Source organism: Prionailurus viverrinus, chromosome D1, assembly GCF_022837055.1.
Source record: "Prionailurus viverrinus isolate Anna chromosome D1, UM_Priviv_1.0, whole genome shotgun sequence".
NCBI lineage: Eukaryota > Metazoa > Chordata > Mammalia > Carnivora > Felidae > Prionailurus > Prionailurus viverrinus.
Genome location: NC_062570.1, coordinates 26,744,781 through 26,765,705, shown reverse-complemented (window position 1 = coordinate 26,765,705; position 20,925 = coordinate 26,744,781). Strand labels below are relative to the sequence as shown.

At 40.6% G+C, this 20,925-nt stretch overlaps 1 protein-coding gene and 1 non-coding gene across 3 annotated transcripts in view; both read right to left on the bottom strand.

Annotated features, from left to right (window-relative positions):
- Window positions 1–20,925, bottom strand: part of TMEM45B (transmembrane protein 45B) — a 45,521-nt gene that overhangs the window by 7,374 nt on the left and 17,222 nt on the right. For both annotated transcript variants that reach the window (XR_007156168.1, XM_047877247.1), the window contains exons 2-5: window positions 4,774–4,970; window positions 2,605–2,811; window positions 1,560–1,744; window positions 854–999 (exon numbers count right to left, since the gene is read on the bottom strand). Coding sequence is in view for 1 of the 2 variants with exons in the window: in XM_047877247.1 (XP_047733203.1) it covers window positions 854–999; window positions 1,560–1,744; window positions 2,605–2,811; window positions 4,774–4,954 (719 nt within the window). In the remaining variant the exon portion in view is untranslated. The remainder of the gene's footprint in view (window positions 1–853; window positions 1,000–1,559; window positions 1,745–2,604; window positions 2,812–4,773; window positions 4,971–20,925) is intronic.
- On the bottom strand, window positions 17,454–17,564 carry LOC125147245 (U6 spliceosomal RNA). Its single transcript, XR_007145083.1, has one exon. It is a non-coding gene; the product is annotated as a U6 spliceosomal RNA (small nuclear RNA).

The window sequence follows — 20,925 nt, the reverse complement described above, 5'->3', positions numbered from 1 at the left end:
CATGATTAATAATGTTTAATAGTTAATGTCATAACAGACTAAACCTAGGTCTCCTGCCTCCCAGTGTATGTTTCACCGACCAGGCAGTAGAACTAAAGGAAACTGTGACCTCTTCAGTTTGGTCTGCGTGGAACTGTGTATGTGATGTATATCTGCTCTGGGTAGGTAAATCAGAAACTAGAGGGGCAGCTACAATGACAGAACTAATAATAGCATATCCTAAAAGTCGCTTGCTCTGCAGTTCAAGACGGTCTGCCATTGACTCATAGGGTGACCTCGATCAAGTTAGTCTTTCAAACCTTGGTTTCCCCGTCTGTAAAATGTTACCGTGTATACTTCATAAAACAATGAGGATGCAGTGGTGTAATAGACTTGTGCTTCCCATAGTGCCTGGGAGAGTGAGTGCACAGGAATGATCAGCTATCCCAGTAACCTCTGAACAGCCCTCAAAAGGGTACTTGCTGTCATGGCATCGTGTCTGATTGTCACATCTCTGGGGAGGAGGTGGGGCAGATCCAGGAACAAGAGTCTGTGGTCCAGTACCGATGCCTAATTCAGAGGTTTTCCTTTCACCCGACAGCCTTCCAATCTGTCAGAACTGCCTTTGAAACGTGAGTCTGTGAGGTTACTACGACCAGACAGCCCTTCAGCCTTTCAATACCTTGCCCATTTGCCGGTGTAGACTACCTTGCACAGAACTTGGCAAGTATTTGGCACTCATGAAGTGGTGGAAGTTAGCACTGGTTAGTTATGAAATGTGGGCCACTGGAAATAAAAATGCAGTGCAGTAGATTCTGGGGACAAGGGGTTAGGAGAAAAAAGCTAGACAAAAGTTGTCTTCCTTTGGGCTTACCAGTAAACGAGAGAGTAGTTGATGGCCACAATGCAGAGGGCAGCCATGTAGTGCCAGCAGAAACACATGGTGATGAACATGATGTTTGCTTCATCTTTCTGGTCCCATTCGGGTGCTCCAAACGGTGGGAACAGCACAAACCCGATCTGGTGGGTAGTACAGAGAAGTCGGCCTTAGTTGGTTCTGAGAGGCACAAGCTTACGTCCTTCACGTGCTACCCAAGTTTCCATGCATTCCCATTACCTCCTATTTCTCATACCTCCATTAGCATAGAAAAGGCCTTTTTGCATAGGAGAACTGACCTGAGTCAATTCTGGTTTTAGTATGGGCTTACTAAAACGAAATTTCAGGGCCCACATTGCAAGTCAGCAGTTTAGCAAGTGGAGCTTGTAACAAACTATAGAAATGACCCCTGAAAGTACTGCATGTGGAGCCCTGTGAATGGGGTCAGCACCTCCACTGGGGAGGGCAGATGGGGAATTTCTTAATATGCTCGCTCTGTATGCTCCGTGGATTCTGCTTGTCGATCCGTGAGCAAGGTATTAATGGGTAAAATTAAATCATGGGGCGGACATGGGGAGACCAGTGGCCATCTCAACCCATTCACATGGCATGTCAGTGCTGCCCCTACATGACTTCTCTTGGACAAACTCAGTGGGGCTCCCTGAATCCACACAATGTGAAGCGCACTGTTTTGAAAAATTACCTGCCAGAACCAGGTGCCCTGAAGAATAACAAGAGTGGTTCGGAAAAGTTGCAGCACAATGTTGTCCCGGAGGATCACCTCTAAGAAGATGCTGAAAGTCCCTCCAAACAGTGCACACAGCAGGAGTGAGTGGATGTGCTGGTCCAAGGGTGGTCGGTTATGGACATGGTAGTAGAAGAGAAAACCTGCACAAAGCCATTTCAGCCATCAGAGATTTGCTGGTTTCTACTTCATTGCTAGAATGCCCTCTTACACCTGTCTCAAAGCGAGATTTTTCAGCAGTTACAAAGTCAGTTTATGTGACGTGGGGCAACAGACGCAGATTAGATTTGTGTATGAAGTGGATAGAAGTTGCAAAGGATGTATCTTAAAATCTCTTAATCCGTGGTAGCTTCAATACAGGATGTGTAGGTGAAAAACGTTGCTGAATGGTGACAAATCATGTGTGTATGTGTACTTGAAATTCAGTTTTGCCCCGATTCAACCTTTCTTCGTCTCTTCCTGGGGTACAGAAGTGAGGCTGTTGGATTACAAAGTGCCTTCTCATTACTCTGGTTAATATGAGTTATATTGGGAGATTTGTCCTAGCTGCTGGGTGGGTCTCCTGAGGTTTGCAATGGAGTCCAGGCAAGAACACTCCTGGGTGGGGGGTGGAGTACAGTGTCTCTTCCCCCGGACAGAGGGAGTTCTCTGGCATGGGTAGCGTCCATCCACGTTTTGGAGAGTTCTTATGTGTTTCAGTGTGCATGTGCACTCAGGTACATGAGTGTGATGGGGGAGGGAGCAGGGAGAGGCTGTGTGCAGAGAGCCAGAGACCGGCTAAGAGCCTCAGGTTTTCATATGCTGTTTTATGGGATATGTCACCTGTATCATCCAGAGCACAGGACCAAGTCCCATTCAGGTTTTTGAAATTCAGAGATTTGGATTTTTCTGGGGAAGGTTATTATCTTTGCAGTGCTTCTGGTCTTTATATTCTGGTCTGTTACAAACGCAATTTGTCTGTCTCTTACTTTGTTATTTTTTTCCATCCCTACCCCTAAGTTACCTTCAGTGAATACTGCCATAGCCATAACCAATCTGTCCACCCCCAGGGGAACGTGGGTGACGAGATAGGTGAGCATGTCCACGATTCCCGAGACTGCAAAGAACAGATACATGGTGCTGTGCTGCCAGTTCATCAACTTCACCCACTGGTTTTCATGGTACAGGTGGAAGTAGGGCCCATCTGGAACAAACTGCTCTGCCAGGATCCCTGCAGGGAAGTGAGAGTGGAAATTAAGGAGGGAAGTGTAGCTCCGGGGCAGATGGGAAACAAATGCCCCCAAGTCATGAATGAAGTCGAGATGCGAGATGCGGGTGAAAGCCTACTTTGCTCTCTCAGATGCAGCTACTTGAGTATAAAAGAAGGCATTTGCTGAGGAGCCTGTGTAGACTTCTTGCCTTTGTTGTTTCTTTGGGGGTGGGGGTGCAGAGCAAGGAAGCAATAGAAACAGCCACACAGGTCCCCAGGATATTTGTCCAGTGGCTGAGATGAAGGCAAGGCATCATCACTTATGTGAGAATGTGGCTGGTATGTTCATCTCGGGGCTCAGTGAGCAGTGAAAGAAGTCGCGGAAAGGAACAAGTAGGTGGCAAATAATGGAATCTGAGCAGAGACACGCTGGTGATAAAGGTACCTGTGCACGCCTAAGGGGGAGAAGCAGCTGCCAGGTGTGTCTGTGAGGGCTGACTTCAAGTGCATGGTTTTCCTGAGCACAGAGTGAGCACCTTCCTCTAGCTTTCAGTCTCTGTGCCCTAAACCCTGGGAGAAGCAGGTGAGGGCCCCTTCACTGCGGTGTCAGGAGACGTAAGCCTTTGAGATGGGGTACCTCTCAGTTCTTGTCCCTTCTCTGTCTTTTGTTTAGGAAAGCAAAAGATTGGCCTTTATGCCTGGTGCCATAACGTTCTTGGGGCCTCGAATAATTCTCCACAGCCACATTCTGAACCCTGTTCTCCAAACTTTGTTTTGTTTTAAACCCAGCCCCTTCCTGAATTTATACATGAAGGATCAAGGAATTGGTGTAAACAAGCTGGGAGAAGGGAGGCCCACTGACACTAGAATGGAAGTCCTGTGGCAGCAGGGACTGTTTGGTTCCCCCTTGTAGCCTTAAAACCTGTGGCAGTGAGTTCCTGCACATGGTAGGAGCTCAGGAGACGTTGAGTGACTATTAATTTTCACCCAGCAAAGAGGCCAAATATTTTTCTGGCTCTATTTTCTAGACAAAGTTGATGCTGTCCTTAGCATTTAAGCCATATAGTTCCTGTCACTTCTCAACTCCAGAAAGATGAGATGCCTGGATGGTGAATGGGAAAATTCAGCTAGACCAGGCAAACCAAGCTAAGCACCTTTGCTCCCTCCAAGAGAAGCTGCTGGTGTTGCTTCCATTCCTTCTGGGAGACAGCCAAAGTGATTCGTGGCAAAATGCAAGTGCAGAATAAGATCCCTCATTACTCACGTTACTCAGAGCGGATCCTGAGGAAGAACACTTTCTACTATTGGCACTGCTGGCCCTTTTTCATGTGGCCATTAGTGGAGTGGAATGGATGACCAGTCACGGTGGAAGGACGTGAAATTTTGTTGGAATGGGACACAGTAAGGGAAAATCCCTTTCAGACAGCCCTCTGTTGGCTTTTTTGGGGGGTCTCTTCCACTGCCTCTCTTACTAGCCGTCCAACATCAAGTTCCCGTCTTTGTAATTGCTTGACATTTGGGGTTGGAGGATATGCCAAGGAAGTGGGTGGTAACTACTCTTGAGATTCTAGTGGACAATTGGAAAAAAGATGTTTTTTTTTTTTCTAAAACTAAACTCCCATTTAGTACTTTCTTATAACTCATGTACATGAGCTCACTCTAATTTGTTCTGTTTTCTATTTTTGTGTTTTACCTTTCTCATAAAGTATATCTTCTGTTCCTACATCTTATAGCTGTGTCCTTCTAGGGCAAAGAATGTAGTTTATTTGGCAGTGTTTCATGGTGTGCTACGATGTAAGGTGCTATTAACTGTTAACATTACAAAGCTCAGTGCACAACAGATACTATAAAATATTTACTGGCCAACTGAATATCCCTGTTTATTATCTGCTGGTGGAAACATCCATTTCACAGGGACCAGAAAATGGGTTCAAGTTCTGCATGTGATGGGGAGACCCCTGGACCAGATAAGCCCCTTCTTACCAATGACTGAAAACAAAGTTCGGATTGCGGCTTCAATGATCTCAAGGCGCTGATGGTAATGAGTCAGTTGGCTGCTTTTCCCCTTTTGGTGGAAGTATATCAGTGGATACTTCACTGACCACCACAGTCCAACTATCAAGAAAAAACTCCCTGGGAGAGCATGGCCCTTAAAGTTTGCCATCAGTGTTCTTGGACACCTAAGAAAATAGGGGACAGCTGTTAGGTAACTGAATGAAGAAAACACAAATGTATATTTTGGCAGGAAACACAGTATGTGATTGAGGATTCCAGATCATAAGCCATGTTAAGAAGGATCCACTCATTCTCATAAAATAAGCCTTCATGTTATGTCATCAAAGTCCTGTCTGCTGAGTGAGTGCCCAAGAGAATACTCCTGGCTCTAAGGCTTTTTAGAAACATGGGTAAAATAAAAGGGGGCTGGGGGTGGGGAGGAGGGTAGGCAAATATTTACTGATCGCAGGGTGCAAAAGCTTACCTAAATGTGGAGAGAATTAAAGGAAATTCATCTACGTAAGTATTTTTTGCATATCAAAAACATTAGGAAGACATTTGTAATAGTTATGGTAAATGGTTATTGTGTTAGTCTTTTGCAAATAAGAAAATGGGCAGAAGACATGAATATGCAATTCACAAAATGATACAAATTGATAAATACTGTAATTCCAGATGACAAATGAAGGTATAATATCATTTTCCACCTAATTTGAAAATAATTTGAAGATTTAGAGATTTGAGGGGCGCCTGGGTGGCTCAGTTGGTTAAGCGCCCAACTTTGGCTCAGATCATGTTCTTATGATCTCATAGCTCAGAGCCTGGAGACTGCTTCAGGTTCTGTGTCTCCCTCCCTCTCTGCCCCTCTCCTGCTCCTGCTGTGTCTCTCAAAAATAAATAAATGTAAAACAAAAACAAAAACAAAAAAAATCTAGAGATTTGATGCAGCCTTCTAATATAAAGGAATATGGTCTATATGATCCAAATTTGGTAAAAGTAAAAATGATTATATAGGGACATTCAGTTGACTAAGTGCCCCAACTCTTGACTTTGGCTCAGGTTATGTTCTCATGGTTTGTGAGTTTGAGCCCCACGTCAGGCTCTGTGCTGAGAACTAAGAGCCTGCTTGGGATTCTCTTGTCTCCTCTCTCACTGCCCCTCCCCCACCCATATATTTTCTCTCTCTCTCTCTCTCTCTCTCTCTCTCCTCCCTCTCTCAAAAATAAATACACTTTAGTAAAAAAAAAAATTATATAAACACCACCTTATTCCAAAAAAGATAGCAGTCATGATTTATATGTATCCTATTTACAGTCATGCAGACTATACGATTAAAATGGTAAGTATTGGTTTAAGATGGCAGAGAAGTAGGGGGACCAGGATTTTCCTCAACCCTCAAACACAGCAGTATTGAGGTCAGATCACTTGAAACACCCAGGAATTTGATCTGCGGAGTGGCAGAAAGATCTCCTCAGGTGGAGGGAGACAGCTTGGCAGGATCTAGCCTCGAGCTGAAACTCAAAGGTACAAAAATGCATGACTTTCTCCTTTCTCCAAATGGAGCTGGAAATATGGCTGTGCTCCTGGGGAGGAGGGAGCCAGCCCAGAATGCATAGCGCAGTGTAAAGATCTCAGGGGTACACTGGAAGAGAACAGCCCCCTTCCTTGAGTATTGTGGGACGAGGGTTTATTGCCTCCCCAAGGATAAGAGTGCCTGTAGGTACCAGCCAAAGACCTTTCATCAGCAGGGCAGGGTGGCACTACACCAGAACAGGGTCTGCAAAGTGCAGGGCCCCTTAAGACATGGGGTTTTGAATCCCGGCTGAGTGCCTAGGAGGCGCGAGAGACTGGAGCAGGGCAAGCTGACCCCCCAGCTACTCTCGGAGGGCTGCATGAACAGTGTGGTTTGAGACACTCGATCTGGGGAGGAGAAATTGGGGTGTTGCCATTTTTTCCCCATCACCAACACAGTGGGGCTTCAGAGAGCAGCAGAGCCCCCAGTGGAGGGGGGACCTGCTTTTCTTCCTTTCTCTTTCTCTGAACTTAGCTTTACAGTTTTCTCTGGACTTTTCTCTCAATTTTCTCTTTCTGTGGGATCAGGCCCCCCCCCCCCCCCCGCCCTCCTCGTTTTCTTTTTCCAGGGTTAAACAGACAAATCAAAGCACATCTGGCTGAAGGTCCAAACACTCCACCACTACAGGCAGGAACTCTGCAGAGGACTGTCCAGTGGAATAGAGCAGCCAAATACACGACAACAGAGTGCATGCACCAAAAACACTTCCTGAAGTGTCAGGTCCTGGATAGGGTATGATCCCTTTTTAAAATAGTACTCTCAGGTGCAAGTCACATAACAAGCTTTTAAAATACACAAAAGCCAGAAACTTAGCCAAGATGACAAAATGGAAGAATCCTCCCCAAAAGAAAATTCTGGGAAAAATCACAGAGAATTGCTCTCAAGACAGATATAAACAATATATCTGAACAAGAATTTAGATTAACAGTCATAAGACTAAAGCTGGCCTTGAAAAAAGTATAGGAGACAGCAGAGAAACTCTTGCTGCAGAGATCAAAGACCTGAGAACAGTCATGATGAAAGTACTATAATTGAGGTGCAAAATAAACTAGACACAGTGACAGCAAGGATGGAAGAAGCAGAACAGAGAATAGGTGAAATAGAAGATAAAATTATGGGAAATGATGAAGTGAAAAAAAGAGGGAAAGGAAATTACTGGATCAAAAGGGGGGAAATTAGAGAACTAAGTGATTACATGAAATGAAACCATATCTGTATCATAGAAGTTCCAGAAGAGGAAGAGCAAGAGAAAGGGGCAGAAGTTTTATTTCAACAAATTAGAGCTGAGAACTTCCCTAATCTGGGAAAGGAAGCAGGCATTCAAGTCCAAGAGACACAGAGTACTCCCTTCAAAATCAACAAAAACAGATCAACACCACAACGTATCATAGTGAAACTGGCAAAATACAAAGATAGAGAATTCTGAAAGCAGCTAGGGACAAATGGTCCTTAACCTGTAAGGGTAATAGCATATCTTTCCACTGAAACTTGGCAGGCCAGAAAGGAGTGGCAGGAAATATTCAATATGCTGAATAGGAAAAATATGCAGCCAAGAATCCTTTATCCAGCAAGGCTGTCATTCAGAATAGAAGGAGAGATTAAGACAAAAACTAAAGCAATTCATGACCACTAAACCAGCCCTGCAAGAGATCGTAAGGGGACTCTCTGAATGGAAAGCAGCAAAGACTACAAAAGATCAGAAACATCACCACAAACACAAAACCTACAGATAACACAATGGCACTAAATTCATATTTTTCAATAATCACTCTGAAAGTAAATGGACTAAATGCCTCAATCAAAAGACCTAGGGTATCAGAATGGATAAAAAAACAAGATCCATCTATATGCTGCCTACAAGAGACTCATTTTAGACCTCAGGACACCTGCAGGTTGAAAGTGAGGGGATGGAGAACCACCTATCATGCTAATGGACGTCAAAAGAAAGCCATAGTAGCCATACTTACATCAGACAAACTAGATTTTAAAACCAAGACAATAACAAGAGATAAAGAAGGGCATTATATCATTAAAGCATCTATCCATCAAGAAGAGCTAACAATCATAAATATGCCCCAACATGAAAGAACCCAAATATATAAATCAATTAATCATAAACATAAGCAAACTTACTGATAATGTAATTATACTTACACTTACAACAATGGACAGATTATCTAGGTAGAAAATCAATAAGGAAGCAATGGTTCTGAATAACACATTGGACCAGACGGACTTAACAGATATATTCAAAACTTTTCATCCTAAAGCAGCAGAATACATATTCTTGAGTGGACATGGAACATTCTCCAAATAGATCACATACTGGTCACAAAACAGCCTAAGTACACAAAGATTGAGATCATACCATGCATATTTTCACATCACAACGCTATGTAACTTGAAATCAACCACAAGGAAAAATTTGGAAAGATCCCAAATACATGGAGGTTAAAGAACATTCTACTAAAGAATAAATGGGTTAATCAGGAAATTAAAGAAGAAATTAAAAAATACATGGATGCAAATGAAAATGAAAACACGACAGTCCAAACCCTTTGAAATGCAGCAAAGGCAGTCCTAAGAGGAAGATACATTGCAGCTCAGACCTATCTCAAGAAACAAGAAAGATCCCAAATACACAATCTAACCTCACACCTAAAGGACCCCAAAATTCAGCAGCAAATAAACCCAAAACCAGTAGAAGAAGGGAAACTGTAAAGATTACATCATAAATAAATGACATAGAATCCAAAACAAACAAAGAGTAGAATAGATCAATGAATCTAAGAGCTGGTTTTTTGAAAGAATAAACAAAATTGATAAACCTATACCCAGATTTCTCAAAAATTAAAGAGAGAGGACCCAAATAGATAAAAATCATGAAAGGAAAAGGAGAGATCACAACACCACAGAAATACAAACAATTATTAGGGAACACTATGAAAATTTTTATGCCAAACTGGGCAATCAGGAAGAAATGGACAAATTCCTAGATACACACTACCAAAACTCAAGTGGAAAGAAATAAAAATTTGAACAGACCCATAACCAGGGAAGAAATTGAATCAGTTATCAAAAATCTCCCAATAAATAAGAGTCCTGGACCTGATGGCTTCCCAGGGGAATTCTACCAGACATTCAAAGCAGAGTTAATACCTATTCTGCTCAAACTGTTCCAAAAAATAGAAATGGAAGGAAAGCTTCCAGACTCATTCTATGAAGCCAGTATTACCTTGATTCCAAAACCAGATAAAGACCCTACTAAAAAGGAGAATTGGAGGCCAATATCCCTGATGAATCTGGAGGCAAAAATTCTCAACAAAAAACACTAGCAAATCAAATTCAACAGTACAATAAAAGAATTATTCACCATGATCAAGTGAGATTCATTTCTGGGATGTAGGGCTGGTTCAATATTTGCAAATCAATCAACATGATATGCAACATTAATAGAAGAAAGGATAAGAACCATATGATCCTGGGGGTGCCTGGGTGGCTCAGTTAAGTGGCTGACTCTTGATTTCAGCTCAGGTCATGATTTCATGGTTCATGAGTTTGAGCTCCATGTTGGGCTCTGCACTCACTGCATGGAGTCTGTTTCTGATCTTCAGATATTCTGTCTCCCTATTCCTAGCCTTCCCCTGCTTCTTTTCTGTTTCTCTCTCTCTCTCTCCCTCTCTCTCTCAAAAATAAACATTAAAATATTTAAAAAATAAGAACCATATGATCCTATCAATAGATACAGAAAAAGCATTTGACAAAATACAGCATCCTTAATACAAGCCCTCAAGCGAGTCGGGATAGAAGGAACATACCCTAACATCATAAAAGCCATATTTGAAAGGCCCACAGCTAATATCATACTCAATTAAGAAAAACTTAGAGCTTTCCCTCTGAGATCAGGAACACGACAGGGATGTCCACTCTCCCCACTGTTGTTCAACATTGTGTTGGAAGTCCTAGCTTCAACAACCAGACAACAAAACGAAATAAAAAAAGGCAGCCAAATTGGCAAAGAAGAAGTCAAACTTTCACTCTTCATAGATGACATGATACTCTACATGGAAAACCTGAAAGACTCCACTAAAAAACTGCTAGAGCTGATGCATGAATTCAGCAAAGTCACAGGATATAAAGTCAATGTACAGAAATCAGTTGCATTTTTACACACCAACAATGAAGCAACAGAAAGAGATATCAAGGAATAGATCCCATTTACAATTGCATCCAAACCCATAAGACATCTAGGAATAAACCTAACCAAAGAGGTAAAAGATCTGTACACTGAAAACTATAGAAAGCTTATGAAAGAAATTGAAGAAGACACAAAGAAATGGATAAACATTCCATGCTCATGGATTTCAAGAACAAATATTGTCAAGATGTTGATATTACCCAAAGCAATCTATACATGCAATGCAATTCCTATCAAAATAGCACCAGCATTCTCCACAGAACTAGAACAATTCTAAAATTTGTATGGAACCAGAAAAGATCCCAAATATCTGAAGTAATATTAAAAAAGAAAACCAAAGCTGGAGGCATCACAATCCCAGACTATAACCTGTATTACAAACCTGTAATCATCAAGACAGTTATGGTATTGGCACAAAAACAGACACATAAATCAATGGAATAGAATAGAGAACCCAGAAATGGACCCACAATATATGGTCAACTAATTTCGACAAAGCAGGAAAAAGTATCCAATGGATAAAAGACAGTCTCTTCAGCAAATGGTGCTAGGAGAACTGGACAGTAACATGCAGAAGAATGAAACTGGACCATTTTCTTACACCATACACAAAAATAAATTCAACATGGATGAAAGACATAAATGTGAGACAGGAAACCATCAAAACCCTAGAGAAGAAAACAGGCAGCAACCTCTTTGACCTTGGCCGTAGCAACTTCTTACTTGACATGCCTCTAGAGACAAGGAAAATAAAAGCAAAAATGAACTATTGGGACCTCATCAAGATAAAAAGCTTCTGGGGGCATCTGGGTGGCTTAGTTGGTTAAGTGTCCAACTTTGGCTCAGGTCATGATCTCATGGTTTGTGGGTTTGAGCCCTGCATCAGGCTCTGTGCTGACAGCTGGGAGCCTGGAGCCTGCTTCAGGTTCTGGGTCTCCCTCTCTCTCTGTCCCTCCCCAACTCTGCTATGTCTCTCAAAAATAAACATTAAAAAAATTTAAAAAAAAGCTTCTGCACAGCAAAGAATATCAGTGAAACTAAAAGGCAACCAATGGAATGGGAGAAGATATTTGCAAATGCCATATTAGATAAAAGGTTAGTATCCCAAATCTATAATGGACTTCACAAATTTGGGGTGCCCGGGCAGCTCAGTCAGTTAAGCGTATGACTTTTGATTTTGGCTCAGGTTATCGTCTCATGGTTCATGGGGTTGAGCCCTGCATTGGTCTCTGCACTGACAGCTTGGAGCCTGCTTGGGATTCTCTCTCTCCCTCTCTCTGCCCCTCCCCTTCTCACTCTATCTATATCTGTGTCTCAAAATAAATATTTATTTAAGAACTTACCAAACTCAACATCCAAGAAACAAATAATCCAGTGAAAAAATGGGCAGAAGACATGAATAGACACTTTTCAAAGAAGGCATCCAGATGGCAAACAGACACATGAAAATATGCTCATTGTTCATCATCAGGGAAATGTAAATCAAAACCACAAATGAAATACATCTCACACCGGTCAGAATGGCTAAAATTAACAACTCAGGAAACAACAGATGTTGGCGAGGATGTTGAGAAAGGGGAACCCTATTGCTCTGTTGGTGAGAATGTAAACTGGTGCAACCACCAGTGTGGAGATTCCTCAAAAAATTAACAGTAAAACTACCCTATGGCCCAGCAATTGCACTACTAGGAATTTATCCAAAGGATACAAAAATGCTGATTCAAAGGGGCACATGCACCCCCATGTTTATAGCAATGCTATCAACAATAGCCAAATTATGGAAAGAGCCTACTGTCCATCAACTGATGAATGGCTTAAGAAGATGTTATGTAAATATACATATATACAATGGAATACTACTCACTGATGAAAAAGAATGAAATCTTGCCATTTGCAACAATGTGGATGGAGCTGGAGGGTATTATGCTAAGTGAAATAAGTCAATCAGAGGAAGACAAATATATGATTTCACTCATGTGTGGAATTTGAGAAACTTAACAGATGAACATAGGGGAAGGGAAGGAAAATAAGATAAAAACAGAGAGGGAGGCAAACCATAAAGGACTTTAATACAGAGAACAAACTGAGGGTTGATGGGGGGAGTGCTGGGGGTGGGTTAAATGGGTTATTAGCATTAAGGAGGGAACTTTTCAGGTTGAACACTGGGTGTTGCAGGTAAGAGATGAATCACTGGGTTCTACTCCTGAAGCCAAGAGTACACTGTCTGTTAACTAACTTGAAAATAAAGAAAATAATAATAAAAAACAAAACAACAACAACAAAAGATAAGTGTTAGCTAGAACTGATTCAGAAGGAAAATGATTCTAATCCTGGGGGACCTGGGTGGTGACCTAAAGAATGTGTAAAGTGGAAGAAAAACAGCAGGTGATGGTGATTAGAACATATCTGCTAGGAACATAAAGATGGTCTGCACATGCTATTCCAGCCCTGGCCATCAGGGGCATCTACCCCTCTATCAGTGGTACATGGTCAGGGCTATTTCACATCTGATACATTTACAGCTGAGGTCTCCACCCTTCACCAAGAACTTTCACAAGTTTAAAAAAAAACTTTATAGTTAAAATCAAATTGCATTTCAAATTCTTAAAATGAAAAGCAGCAGCCCCATGTCCCATCCCTCCTCACCCACTAGTGAAACCACTTTAAACCCTTCCCACTGTTTCTTCTGGTACTTACTTCCACAATTCTCATTCATTTGTGCATGCTGCCATTTGTTATTATATCGTTGTCAGGCGTTATCCACCAACTTCCTGGAGCTCTCTTATAACTTCTCCCTCCTCTTCAACCAGTCATGTTCACAGTAGTTACATTATGTTCATTTGCTTAAATCATTAGTTTCATTATTATGGCTCTGTAGATCCAAAGTCCTTACCAGAGCTGATAAATCCTACATGATCCTGAGCTATCTCTTTGACCTCTCTCCCACCCCTTCAGCCGTGCAACACAGGGTCCCTTCCATTGCCTTCCATTTCCAAGCACAGACCCCCTCCTGCTTCTAGGCCTGGGCTGTCTGTTCTTTCTAGTGGTTCCCCACAGAGAGCCAACAGGTCTTTCCTTCATTTTCTTCAGGTATCTGTTCAAATGTTACTTTATTCCCTGACTACTTTGTGAAAAGTAGCAGGCATGTCCCACTTTCCAATCCAGGTATACTACTGCTTCTCCTCCTACTTTTCCTTCTCCCTCTCCTCCTTCTTCTCCTCCGCTTCCTCCTCATCCTGGTCCTCTTCCTCCTCCTCTTCCCTCTTTTTTTTTTTTTTTAAGAATTCATTGTATGTTTATTATTTACAGCTAATCATTACCTAACAAATGCTATCTGGTGTACGCCTAAATTTTCTTTAAGGCATGGATCACTATCTGATATTGCATATTGATTTTCTTTTTAGCATCCAGCTCTATCCACTAGAATTTACACTCCCCGAAAGGAGGGATTTGATCTGTTTTGTTGTTGCCGTTAGCCCAGTGCTTACAGCAGGCCCTGACTTGGTAAGCACTCAAATATTTGTGGAACAAATACATGCTCATCCAAGTAGCATATTATGGGTTGTATTTTCACCATTGTTATTTTATTCTGGAATTGATATTTGCCTTGTTTTTCATTTGTTTACTTTTCCATATACCTAATCACTGTGTTTTTCCCCAAAAGAGCTAACAGATCTGCCAAATGTCCTCCAAATTAATGTCTAGATACTCAAACATCAGAAAACTTGTCAGTTCCATTTTATTCCTAGAGACCTTTCTTCCAGGACCTTTTATCCTCTGTCCCCAAAACTGGACTGGTTGTCTATCATCCTGGAGCATTTGGCACTATCTTTTAAATTCCCTTTGCCTTTTCCTGTTTTTGGCCCCCCTGTTTCTTGGATGCCATTTATTCTTCTGTCCTGGTTTATTTCCATTAATATGCCTCTAGTTATTCCCCAAAATATGAACAAAAGGTAGATTCTTTGAGAATTTGCATGGCTGACAATCTCTGCATTTTTAAATAATCAAAACGGGCTTCCTTAATCTATTCATATTCGTTGTAATTGTTAACGTGGTTACATTTTGCTACTTGTTTTCTATGTCTCTTTTATGTTTTTTCAAAAAGACTATTTTTTTAGAGCTCTAAACAACAACAAAATTGAGAGTAATGTACAGAGATTTTCCCTACACCTTTTGCCTGCACACGTGCACAGTCTCCCCTATTTTTGATACCACTCATCAGAATGGTGCTTTTTTTTTTTTTTAAACCAAGGATGAGTCTACATTGACACATCATAATTACCCAAAGTCCATAGTTTGCCAGAGGGTTCATTCCTGATGTTGTGCATTCTATGGCTTTGGACAAAATTATAATGACATGTACCCATCATTATAAATAACACACAGAGTATTTTTACTGCCCTGAAAATTCCCTGTGCCCTGCCTGTTCATTTCTCCCCCCGCCCCACCTCTGACACCACCCCTTTTTATTATCTCCATAGTTTTGCTTTTTCCAGAATGTCAAATGTTGGAATCATACAGTATGTAGCCTCTTCAGATTGGCTTCTCTCACTTGCTAATAGGCACTTTAGTTTCCTCCGGGTCTTTTCACGGCTTGATAGTTCATTTCTTTCTGGCACTGAACAATATTCCCTTGTCTGGATATACCGCAGTTTATTTATACACTCAACTACTGAAGGACATCTTGGTTGCTTCCAAGATTCTGGAATTATGAATGAAGCTGTCAGAAACACCTGTGTGTAGGTTTTGTGTGGACATAAGTTTTTATCTCCTTTGGGTAAACACCAAAGAGCAGAATTGCTGGATTGTATGGATAGTTTTGCAGGAACTGCCAAACTATCTTCCAAAGCAGCTGTACCATTCTGCATTCTCACCAGCAGCGTATGAGAGTTCCTGTTACTTTACACCCTCCCTGGCATCTGGTGTCAGTGTTCTGGATTCTGGCCATTCCAGGAGGTATGTTATGCTGTCTCATCATTTTCATTTTCATTTCCCTGATGATATACTACGATGTGGAGCATTTTTTCATATGCTTACTTGTATGTCTTAGGTGAAGTGTCTGTCAAGGTGGTTTGGCCCATTAAATTTTTTTTTCTTAAGTTTTAAGTTATTTTGGATATCAGTCCTTTATCAGATGTGTCCTTTTGCAAATATTTTCTCCCAGTCTGTGGCTTGTCTTCTAATTTTCTTGATTTTTGTCTTTTGTAGAGCAGTAGTTTTTAATTTTAATGAAGTCCACCTTATCAGGTACTTCTTTCATGGATAATGTCTTTGGTGTTGTTAATCGAACAAGGTATCACCATATACAAGGTCATCTAGGTATTCTTTTATATTATCTTCTAGGAATTTTACAGCTGTGCATTTTACATTTAGATTTATGGTGCATTTGGTTGAAACAAAAGTTTCAAGTTTTGTGATGGTGTAAGGTCTGTGTCTAGATTAATTTTTTTGCATGTGGGTATCCAGTTGTTCTAGCACCATTTATTGAACAGACTATCTCTGCTCCATTGTGTTGCCTTTATTCTTTTGTCAAAGGTCAGTTGATCAAGGTGTATTTCTGGGCCCTATATTTCATTGATCTATTTATCTATTTTTTTTTGCCAATACCACATTCTCTTGGTTACTATAGCTTTAACATAAGTCTTGAAATTGGGTAACATGAGTCCTTTGACTTTGTTCTTCAGTATTTTGTTGGCTATTCTGGGTCTTTGGCCTTTCCATATAAATTTTAGAATCAATTTGTCAACATCCATGAATAATTTTCTGGGTTCTTGATTGAAATTGCATTTAATCTATAGATCTAGTGGGGAAGAACTGACATCTTGACAATAGTGTCTTCCTGTCTATGAACATGGATTATCTTTCCATTTATTTAGTTCTTTGGTTCCATTCATCAGAGTTTTATGGTTTTCCTCTCCTTATTTTGTTAGCTTCATACTTATTTCTTTAAAATTTTTTTTTAAAATGTTTATTTATTTTTGAAAGAGAGAGAGAGAGAGAGAGAGAGCATGAGCAGGGAGGGGCAGAGAGAGAGGCAGACACAGAATCAAAGTAGGCTCCAGGCTCTGAGCTGTCAGTACAGAGCCCGACACAGGCTTGAACTCACAAACTGCAAGATCATGACCTGAGCCTAAGTTGGATGCTTAACCAACTGAGCCACCCAGGTACCCCAAGTATTTCTTTTTTGCAGGGTGCTAATGTAAATGTTGTGTTTTTAATTTCAAATTCCACTTGTTCTCTCAGACCTTTTTTGTTCCTCTCTTCCTTGTTTACTGCTGTCTTTTGTGTATAAATAATTTTTTTTATGTTTATTTATTTTTGGGTGAGAGACACAGCATGAGTAGGAGAGAGACAGAGAAAGAGAGGGAGACACAGAATCCGAAGCAGGCTCCAGGCTCTGAGCTGTCAGCACAGAGCCTGACGCAGGGCTTGAACTCATAGACCGCGAGATCGTGACCTGAATGGAAGTCAAACTGTCAACCTAATGAGCCACCCAGGTACCCCTAATGTACTATTCTAATTCTTCTTTTCATTTTTTTAAGCTATGTTTTTGAAACCTTATTTTTCTTTTTTAGTGCTTGCTCTAGGAATTACAGTATGCATCACTGTCTACTTTAGGTTAATATTAACTTAATTCTGGTAAAATATAGCAGCTTTGTTAATTTATAGTTTCATTTCCAACCCCCTTCATCATGCCATTGTTGGTATACATATCAACAGTCAATAAATATATTAAATATAAGTATGTGATATATATTATAAACCAACAGTATTGCAATTAGTGCTTTAAATAGGCCTTTTATTTTTTACTTTTTTATTAAATTTTGAATTTTAATTCCAGTATAGTTAGCAGACATATTATATTAGTTTTAGGTGTACAATATAGTAATGCAACAAAAAAATATGGAACACTTCACGAATTTGTGTGTCAATCTTGTGCAGGGAGGGGCCACATTAATCTTTGCTGTATCATTCTAATTTTAGTATGTGTGCTGCTGAAGTGAGTACTAAATAGTCTTATATTTTTCAGGAAATAGAGACAGATAGTCTTTTATATTTAATTACATATTTACCATTTCTAGTGCTCTTCATTCCTTTCTGTGCATTTAAATAACCCTCTAATCTCATTTAGTTCCAGCATGAAGGATATCCTTTAATATTTCTTATAGAGCAGTTCTGTTACCAATGAATTCTTTCAGTTTTGCTTTTCTGGAAATATCTTTATTTCATCTTCATTTTTGAAGACTAGTTAGGTTGGATATAGACTTCTTAGTTGGCAGTTTTTTCTTTCAACACTTTGATTATATCATTCCACGGGCTTCTGACCTCCCATGGTACTGATGAGAAATCAGTTATTACTCATACTGTTATTTCCCAGTGAGTCACTTTTTTTCTTGCTTTCAAAATTTTCTTGTTGAGGCGCCTGGGTGGCCCAGTTGGTTAAGCCTCCAACCTCAGCTCAGGTCATGATCTCACAGTTCCTGGGTTTGAGCCCTGCATCCGGCTCTGTGCTGACAGAGCACAGATATTTATTTTATCTCCCCAAAATAAATAAACGTTAAAAAAATTAAAAAAAATTTTTGTTTCTTGATATCTTTGGTTTTCAGCTGTTTGACTCTGACATATCTTTGTGTTATTCATTTTGTAGGTTTTTTGTTTTGTTTTTGTTGTTGTTTTTATCTTGGCTGAGCTTCTTGGGTCTATAGTTTAATATTTTTCATCAAACTTGGGGAGTTTCCAGCCATTTATTCTTCAATTATTTTTTCTGACTCCCTTTCCCTGTTCATTCCCATGTTTAACCCATTGAGCCAAGGATTTTCAACCTCCCAATCACTACCCTGAACCGTGTCTGTTTCCCCTGGCAGCAAAACTATTTCTTTTCATGGTTAGCACCAAGTTACTTAAAAGTCTTTGAGTGAAGGGAATTAATGGCAGCAGCTCCAGGCAACAAGGCCATAGTCTCCAACTGTTGTTACTTGAAGATCTAGTAGCTTTTCAAAAATAAAAGCTTCTGTTGAGAGTTTAGCTGAACTACTCCATAATATTGCTTTCTCCTCCATTTTGTGTAGCCAGGTGGCCTGCAGGGGCAAACATGCCCTAGATAACAGCTGCAGGGCCACAAGTAAACGTGTTCAAGATATGAGTTCCCCAATGGCCCTTGTGGTAAACAGTCCTTCTCCTCTCAGGGCCTTCCCCTTATGCAGCCCTTAAATAAGACCCCTGTGAGGCTTACCAAAACCCTGTTCTTTCTTGTTTGAATTGACCAACCCAGACTTAGCCTGGGAATCCTAAGGGCTCTATTTGTGGGTCCCAGTAAAGGTATGTGCACCAGGTCCTGCCACAGTCTCCATGTGTACTCTGCCTTGACCTCCCCGTATGGCCCCTTGAGGCAGGACTTGTACCTTCTCCAGGACCTGGGAGTAATAAAATTCTCTATTTCAGTAGTATCTTGTTGAACAGAGACTCACCATCAGACACCCGGGCACCCTTCTTAGCAAATGTTAATTTAACAAAGTCACAACAGCTTCTCAATTTGTTGTCTGACTTTGGTTCATTACCAGTTCCCAGAAATGTCTGGTTTTGACAAATTGTCTAGCTTTATACAATTTTTTGGCTTGTTTTTAGTTTTTTTGCAGAAAGAAACTGCCTACCTATTCATTCTGCCTTAACTGGAAGGCCTTCTTCCCCTTCTTTTTTTCATTTTTTTTAAGACCCTATATTGATCAATATTTTTTAAAAAAATTCTAACGTTTATTTATTTTTGAGAGAGAGAGAGACAGAGTGCAAGTGGGAAGAGGCAGAAAGAGAGGGAGACACACAATCCAAAGCAGGTTCCAGGTTCCAAGCTGTCAGCACAGGGCCTGATGCAGGGCTTGCACTCATGAACTGTGAGATCATGACCTAAGCCGGAGTTGGATGCTTAACTGACTGAGCCACCCAGGTGCCCCACTGATCAATATATTTTTTTAAAAACCTCCATTTTCTTTTCATGTTTAACCAAGGTCCCTCTCAAGACCCAGCCTGTTATACTCCCTTGTCTTCCTAGCCAGAAGTGCAGAAAAACCAGCTTTGCAAATCCTTCCTGTCCCTTCTCATTTTTTTCTGAGGAGCGGTACCCTAAATAAAGGCAGAGTCCTTGTCTGTCTTTCTGTAGTGCATACCACTTGTCAAACCCCACCCTTCCCTTTTACCTGGTTTAAGATGCACCTCAGTGGATGGTAGGGCCCACAGCATGTCTGTAGAAACTGTTTCTAAATTTACTTATGCTACTTGGAAAGCTGAATACCTTGATTTGATGAGGGAGAGGAGCAGGGAGGTAGATTTCTTCCATTAATCAATTATTAGATTAGTTTATTTGCTTAGCTACATCATAGGACATGTGGTAGAAATACAGGATGGGTCAGTTTCAATAAGGAGAAACAAGGTAATAACTAATTTCAAATAGAAGAATAAAAATTTAGACTTCTGATAATTTTGATAACACCATTCAAACAGGCTAAGTCCCTGAGAAGTCTAGCTTAAAAAAATAATTTAAAAATAAGTATTAAATAAAAATAAAAACAAATACTCAAGGGGTAAGCTGCCAAGAATTACATGGTACAAAATATTTCAATCTAAGGCAAACCCACAGAGAAGAAACATCAGAAAGTACTTCTGCAAGGAAAAGTTTCCTAACATTCTTATTTTAATATATTCATTGTTTTTTGATATTGTGTGAGATAGCATGGGAGTGTGAAGGGAAGATTGAGTGTTTTGGAGAGGTGGTAGCTTTTTTTTTTTTTTTTTTTTTTTTTTTTTTTTTTTTTTTTTTTTTTAGTGTTTATTTTCTTTTTGAGAGAGAGTATGAGCAGGGAGGGGCAGAATGAGAGAATCCCAAGCAGGCTCCATGATGCCAGCACAGAGCCTGATGCTGGGCTGGAACTCACGAACTGCAAGATTGTGACCTGAGCTGGAGTCAGATGCTTAATGGGCTGAGCCATCCAGGCAGCCGTGGAGAGGGGGTAGCTTTGAGTTAAAGCTGGCAACCAAGAAGACTAGTGGTTCGTGTTATGTCTAAGGAGATCACAGGAAAAGGAACATCATTTGAATAAGAGGTTTGACATGCTTTTCCTTGCCCTCCTTATCTTTAGCCATTTCCCCCCTCTATATTCTCTATTTTTCATTTGAGGTAAGTGAAATGAAGACAGGTTGATGGTGTCCAGAAGAGAAAATGCGGGTAAGAGTAAGGAAGAGTAGGGGACAAGGAAAGAAGAGGACAGAAGAGTCATAGACATAGAGAGAGGGAGCAAAAGAAATGAAAAATTATGGCCAATGTCATTTGCCTGTAGTTAAAAATAAAACGTGATATGGGCCTTTAAAAAAAAAAAAG